Genomic DNA, 7,237 nt, shown 5'->3' with positions numbered 1-7,237 from the left:
GAGTGAGACTCCAACTCAAAAAAAAAAAAAAAAAGAATATATTTCCTGAACCCTTAACTTGGGGTACATATCTCTTTTTTAGCCTTTCCCCCACCCCCGATTATATAAATAATGAAATTGGAAAACTTTTGAAAATATGAAAAAACACTAAAAAGAAGAAATCTCCCATAATACGGTTACCTACCAGATAACTATTAACATTTTGGAATATATTTCCCCCCACTTGTGCAATATGTGTATTTCTCTCTTCTCTTCAGCACTCACAAGTCATCAGTAAAAGCTCTTTTGTGTTTTTTTATTTAATACTTTGTGAACTTTTACTAATTTTTTTGAGTGCTAAAAGGAAAATATGGGGTGACTTTTTTCCTTTGTATTTCTTGACCTTTATTAGTTATTCAACAACAAAAAGTGTTGAGTACTCACCATGTGTCATATACTATGCTAAGCAAATCAGATGCAAAGTTGCTTAAGATAGAATTCTCCTTGGTATTGGACTAGGATTCATATTTTGACCATGATAAATTAAAACAAGATCAGTTTTTTCAATAAGTAAGTTCCCTTGGACAGAGTTTTAAATTGGCAGATTTTTACAGAATTTCACTCAGAATTACAATTTGTAGAAAATGGTATTGTGGTATGATTTCTGCCTAGGTAAGAATATGTAAAAGGCATAATGCACCATTAATTTGGTTGATTTTCACTGTATTTGCCAAGTCAATTTTTAAAATTTCATAAAAATCTTGAAAGTCAAATATAAGGAAAGATCTTTTAATAGATGAATCATATCTTGTTTTGTTTTATAGGTTAAGGGCAGGATTATGTGATCGCTGTGCAGTAACTGAAGAACATATGCGGAAAAAACAACAAGAGTTTGAAAATATCCGGCAGCAGAATCTTAAACTTATTACAGAGCTTAGTGAGTTTTTTCTCCATTTATTACATATTTAAAGTTTAATGTACTATTGTTAAAGCTTATTAGTAAATTGATTATATCAAATGAACTGTTTGAATTTTCTTTTTTCTTTTTTTGTAGATTTAATCTCATGCTTATTTTAGTAAAAAACAGGTTGCAAAAAGGTTGTGCACATACTGTCTACATTGGCCCTACTGTCTCACCAGTTTTAAGACAAGAAGCAGATTTCTTTTGGACATGACCTTATTGCTTCTATGGTTTTATCTTTAATTCATGTAATTTGACTACTTAGAAAGTTAAATGCAAACCAGACTAGTTAGCGATCCACAGAGGTGTATACACTCTAGCTTTTCATGATATACTATTAGGAGTATGCTATTTCCAATTTTCTCCTTACCCATTCAATGTAGGGTTTTCCTAAGTTCTTAGTCTTCTTTTATTCTTTTTTTCTTTTAACACATCTCTTAACCTTTGACTTTTTTGACTATTCGTCTCTTAGTGATCATGACCTGGATTTCTCATAAAGTAACTCACAGTCAATATATACAAAATCTAATTAATTATCTTCTTTTCCAACTAATTCTATCTTCTGACTTTACTTTTTTGTTGTTGTTAATTATATTGCTATCCTCTGGTTACTTGAGCAAGAATATATTAATATGTGCTCATTCTTTTAAAAGAGAGGAGAAGAATACAGTTTTATTCTGTTACCAGAGGTAACTACTATTAACAGACTGATATTTCCCTTTCGAGGTACAGGTTTGTCTGTTGTCTGTCTGTCTCTCTCTGTTCCTTGTTTTCCCCACCTTCTCTCTCTTCTCTTTTTAATTGTAATGGGATTATACCATACTTTGTGTTCCAACATGTGTTATTTCACTTTAGACTACATATGGGAAGTCTTTACATGTCAATATATGTACATTAATATATTTAGGTGTGCAGATTCTATGGTATGAATGCATGTGTTTATTTAGGAATGTAAGAATATTCTCAATGAGTAGAAAGCTGTTATGTTTTGGCTGGGTACAGTAGCTCACGCCTGTAATCCCAGTATTTCGAGAGGCCCGGGGATCACCAGAGCCCATGAGTTTGAGACCAGCCTCTCGGCATGCATATATATATATACAGACACACATATATATATAAGTTGGGCATGGTGGCACGCACTTGGAAGTCACAGCTTCTCGGGAGGCTGAGGCGGAAGAATCGCCTGAGCTCACGAGGTCGAGGCTGTGGTGAACCATGATAGGGCCACTGCACTCCAGCCTGGGTGACAGTGTGAGACCCCAGCTCAATGGTAAAAAAATAAAGCTGTTACATCTCAATAAATATTTATTCATCCTTCGGTGTCCATTGGCTATCAGTTTCAGGAACCCTGCAGATACCAAAATCCTTAGATACTCTAGTCCCTTGTTTAAAATGGCATAGTATTTGCATATAACCTACACACATCATTATACTTTAAATAATCTCTAGGTTACTTATAAATACCTAACTCAGTGCCTACACATCACCCCATTTGCATGGACTCAGTTAGTACCAATTCAAGTTTTGCTCTTTGGAACCTTGCTGAATTTTTTCTCCTGAATATTTCCCATCCTCAGTTGGTGAATCCACAAATTCAGAATCCGTATATGGAGGAGGTTCACAATTATATTATCATTAGTACTACTAGAAATAATCTCCAATAATGTCTACATATCTCAGAGTCAGGTTTCTGCAACTTTAACGGTCTGAAAAATAGCCAAAAACTCAAAAGAAGCAAAAAAAGTTTATGTAGGAGTTAAGGTATAAGGAACATTCTTTTTAATGGCTGTGTTGTATTCCACAGTTACTTTGCTATTCTCACGTTGACAAACCGCTAAATTTTTTGTTTGATTTAATGTTTGAGAATTTTCATTTCCTTATATCCTCTTTGGATTTGGGTAAAAATGCAATAATTAATATTTAATCTGGTGGGTGAAGAATGATACCTCTTAAAAAAGAAGTATTCTCTATTACTATTCAGTTCAGTTATCATTTGATATGATCTTTGGTTTGCATTTCTTCTTTGGTAAATGGCATATATATATATAAATATATATATATATATATATTTTTTTTTTTTCCTAGTCTTGAGTTCCTCTATTTGCTGTTTATATTTAAATTAAGAGCTTTTTATATGTTAGGGAAGGATTATTATACCTTTGTTAGGTATACTGTGCATATATTTTTAACATCACTCTATTATTTATTGACTTCATTTTATAACTTCTCTTGACATGTAGAAGTTTTCTATATTTTCTTACTAGGTTTAGACAACTTTCTCTACTCGAAGAAGGTGAAAATGTTTTCCAGTTTTTGTACCATATACACACACACACACACGCTTTAAAATTTATGTAGTTAACCCATCTGAAATTTTTAACATGGAGTGCGACGTTGAAATTTACCACCTTTAAAGTATGTAAGTATTTTTCCTTAAGCTTCTTGTCTTCTGGTCACAAGATGGCTGGTACTCTTGCAAGCCTCCTATTTGTATTCAGACAAGAAAAAAAAATGAAGAAGAAACAAAAGACTGAAGTGGGCATGCCAGGAAATTTTTTTTTTTTTAAGCTTTTTATAACACCCACTCAATAACTTTTGCTTAAATCTCACTGGCCAGGAACCTCCCCTCTTAACCCCACCATTGGAAGGTGGCTCAGGGTTTGAAGCCTTGTGTCAGACTTCCCTTCTGATCTCTTTATTTAGCTTTATTTTACTGTGAATTGTCTAGGTAAAAATATCATCAGCAAAGAATGACTATTTTTTTTTCTTTCAATTATTTTAAGTTTCTTTTGGTGGTTGTTTTTCTTCACATACTTCATTGGCTATGGGCTTTAGGATATTACCAAGTGCAACCGTTGATACATAAAGGAAGATGAGTATTTCACTTTGAAGTGTGCTGTGGGCTTCTGGTAGATAACGTGTTATTAAGTTACAGATATTTCCTTTTATTCTTCTTTTGCTAAGTTTTGTTGTTTGATTATGAATTTATCACATTATTTTCTTAGCATCTATTCAGTGATCATAGGGCTTTTCACTTTTAATAAGTTCATGTATTAAGTTTTACTGATAGCTTTTCTAGGCTGAACCAGTGTTTCATTTCTAGAACAGATGGGTTTGATGGGAGTATACGTTTATATTTTTAAGTTATATTATTTGTTTTGCTGCTATCAAGGTTTTATTAATGTCAGAGAATGAGTTGTAAATGCTGTGCATTGTTTTTCTATTTCTATATATTAAAAAGCCTAAGAACAGTCAGTCCTTGAAAGTTTACTAAAATATATCTATAACATCATCTTGGCTTGAATGCTGTTTTTAGGATTAGATCTTTGGCTACCCCTTTTAATTTCTTTAATGGTTATTATTCTCTTCAGTTTTCTGTTTCTTCTTGAGTCAGTTATGGTTATTTTTATGGAAATTGTCTATTTCATTTGGTTTTCAGAAATGTCTGGTGTAAAGTTTGTGATATTCTTATTTTTTTAAAAAGACTCCATATGTATAGCTATGTTCTCTTTTACCTTCTAATGTTTTTCCTTTTCCCCTTGATCAGACAGGCCAAGAGTCACTGTTTGTAGGCCTTTTCAGTGGACAGAACTAGGAAATATATAGACAGAAAGATAGATAAAACACCTTATGAGTTTATGTTAACAATTCAAATTAACGGAAATGAGCAACAAAAAAGTTATCAAGGTCAAATCTTAAAGTTATTAAAAGAATAAACACATTTAGGACTTTAAGCTTATGAATTTTTGGTGTTTCTATCTAATTGTCCCTTTTTACATGAGGGTTTGGAGAGATTGAAAAACTGCTGTCACTGCTGCCACTTTCCTAGAATCTCTTCTTCTGTGTGCTGCTTTTTTCTTCCTGTCTTGCTTTTTCTTTCTTTTTGTTTGTTTTTTTTTCAGTTACTGAATTTTGAGGGCACGTATATACTTATTTCATTTTTGTTAGATCCTTTACTGTTGTTTTAAACCTTTCTGTTCTTTGTGCTCAACCTTGAAGTTTTACCATGCATTTTTAAAATTAATATCTTAATCCTCTTTTGAATAATACAGAGACTTTAAAGCACTTTATTCTGATTATCCCCTTTCTAATTACATGCTGTTTTTGTCCAGTATTTAATTTCTGTATTTTTTTTAGTTCTACAAGTTAGATACATCTTTAAAAATTCTTTATTCAAACAGTTTTTAAAAAGACTTTTTTTTTTTTTACATATCAATTTCTTATTATTCCTTTTTGCATCTCACTTTCCTTCTGGGATTTATATTTTCTGAGGCACATCTTATATAACTTCCTTTAGGGGTGTTTTTTGGTTCTAAACACTCAGTTTTTATTCAAAAATGTTTTATTTTATTTTTATTCTTTTAAGTTTATTTTGCTGGGTGAAAAATATTTTTGTCTAGCTGCTATTAAGATTTTTTTCTTAGTAGTTTTGGTGTTTTGTAGTTCTAATACAATTTCAACTAGTTTTTTCCGAAATTCTGCTTAGCATACATTATGGAATCTATGGAATCGTATCATTAATCATATTTGGAAAATTGTTAGCTGCTAACTCTTCAAATTCTATGTCCTCTGTATTCTCTCTGTTCTAGGCTGTTGCTAAGGCCTCATTATTTTGTCCTTTATATCTCTTAACATCCCTTTCTTGTTTTTTAATCCCTTGTTTATCTTTCATATCTCTTCTTCAGTATATGCTAATTACTTTTTCATTCATTTCTATTATGCTTAGCTATTTTTATGATCATATTTTTCATTTCAAAAATGTATTTTGGTTCTTTGTCAAGTCTACCTAGTCTTTTTTTTCTAATGAATTTTTTTTTAAATAATAAAGAATAGTAAAAACTCCTATACACCATCACTTAGATATAACCATTGTTTTATATGAGACCTCTCTTAGAGTATATAATGCACTGTGCCACCCTTAAGTGTTTGCTTAGCCCAAGGAGGCTTTTCCTGTTACTTCTTTGAGTATTTCCTCCTTTCTAGTTTTTCTTTCTTCTTCTGGAACTCATATTAGACAGATATGTGCTACCTAGTTTTTCTTTTTTTCTTTTGTAAATGTATTCTTTTGTGCTCTTTTCTTAGGAAATAGTAATTCTATCTTCGGTCTCATTTATTCTGCTTTTCATTTATTACGGTCTTAATTTTATGATCTTTGCTTCTTTTTCATGATAGCCTATTGTTTTTTAATAGATCCATCAGCCTTCCAGATCTTTCTAATGTCAGTTATACTTAATAAAAGATACCTTTTTATATTACAACTACTTTCTTGCTGAGATCTTTTTTTTTTTTTTTTTTGAGTTGGAGTCTCACTCTGTCACCCAGGCTGGAGTGCAGTGGCATGCTTCCGGCCACCGCAGCCTCGACCTTCTGGGCTCAGGCAATCCTTCCACCTCAGCCTTCCAAATAGCTGCAACTACAGGCACATGCTACCATGCCCGGCTAATTTGTGATTTATTGTAGAGATGAGGTCTCGCCAAGTTGCCCAGGCAGGTCACGAACCCGCAGGCTCAGGCAATCCACTCACCTCAGCCTCCCAAAGTGCTGGGATTATAGGCTGAGCCACTGAGCCCAGCCCGATTTCTTACTAAAGATAATTTTCACTCTGGTCAGTTGCCTCTTACCAAGTTGATGTCCTCAGACAAGGCAGCTTCAGGAGTTCCATTGGTAGTGGGAGTACTATAATCCAAGACTTCCTTGTTAGCACAGCCACCCAGTTCCCATACCCTGGGGGCTTTTTTGCCTTTCTCCTTTGGTGCATCTGACTTTGTGGATTTACTGCAACAAGTTATGGTACAAAGAGGTTATGGTGAAGAAGTAGGAAAGGAAACGAGAGCCACAGACAAGCTCCCTTGCCCCTGATGTGACTAAACAACAGTATTTTGAAAGGACTGGAGAAAATGCTCACCTAGACTTATCCATACCCCTCCCATGCTTCTGAATGAACTCTTCTCGCTTCCTGCGTATCAGCTCCTCTTTGGAAAGTTCTACTCCGTTCTCAGGGTTTGCTGGGAGCCCTGACTTTTCTGCAGGGAATGCTTTGCTGGTAGCCAAAGGACCATCAGAACCTGTAAGAGGAAACCTCACTGGAGGAAAAAAAATCACATCCCAACCAACTAGACAATGGGTGAAAGTCTTTCAAATACTTAAGATGGAACTTGGACCAAACATCTTAGAGATCACAAAGCCTGCAGATGACAGTGGGGGTGGTGAGCATTTCAGTGAGGAGGAGGCAAACTGACAGAAGGATCACCTCAGTCCTTAGTACCATGTTAGCATCTTTCTTTTTTTTTTTTTTTT

General features: G+C 33.8%; 1 protein-coding gene across 1 annotated transcript in view; it reads left to right on the top strand.

Annotated features, from left to right (window-relative positions):
- Positions 1 to 7,237, top strand: part of RBBP8 (RB binding protein 8, endonuclease) — a 131,683-nt gene that overhangs the window by 68,929 nt on the left and 55,517 nt on the right. The window contains exon 5 of the mRNA XM_008060777.2: positions 804 to 916. Within this exon, the coding sequence (XP_008058968.1) occupies positions 804 to 916 (113 nt within the window). The remainder of the gene's footprint in view (positions 1 to 803; positions 917 to 7,237) is intronic.

The sequence above is a fragment of the Carlito syrichta genome, unplaced genomic scaffold (assembly GCF_000164805.1).
Source record: "Carlito syrichta isolate Samal-C Ts95f unplaced genomic scaffold, Tarsius_syrichta-2.0.1 Scaffold304726, whole genome shotgun sequence".
Taxonomy (NCBI): Eukaryota; Metazoa; Chordata; class Mammalia; order Primates; family Tarsiidae; genus Carlito; species Carlito syrichta.
The sequence above is the reverse complement of the archived record's forward strand: the minus strand, read 5'-3'. Positions and strand labels throughout refer to the sequence as shown.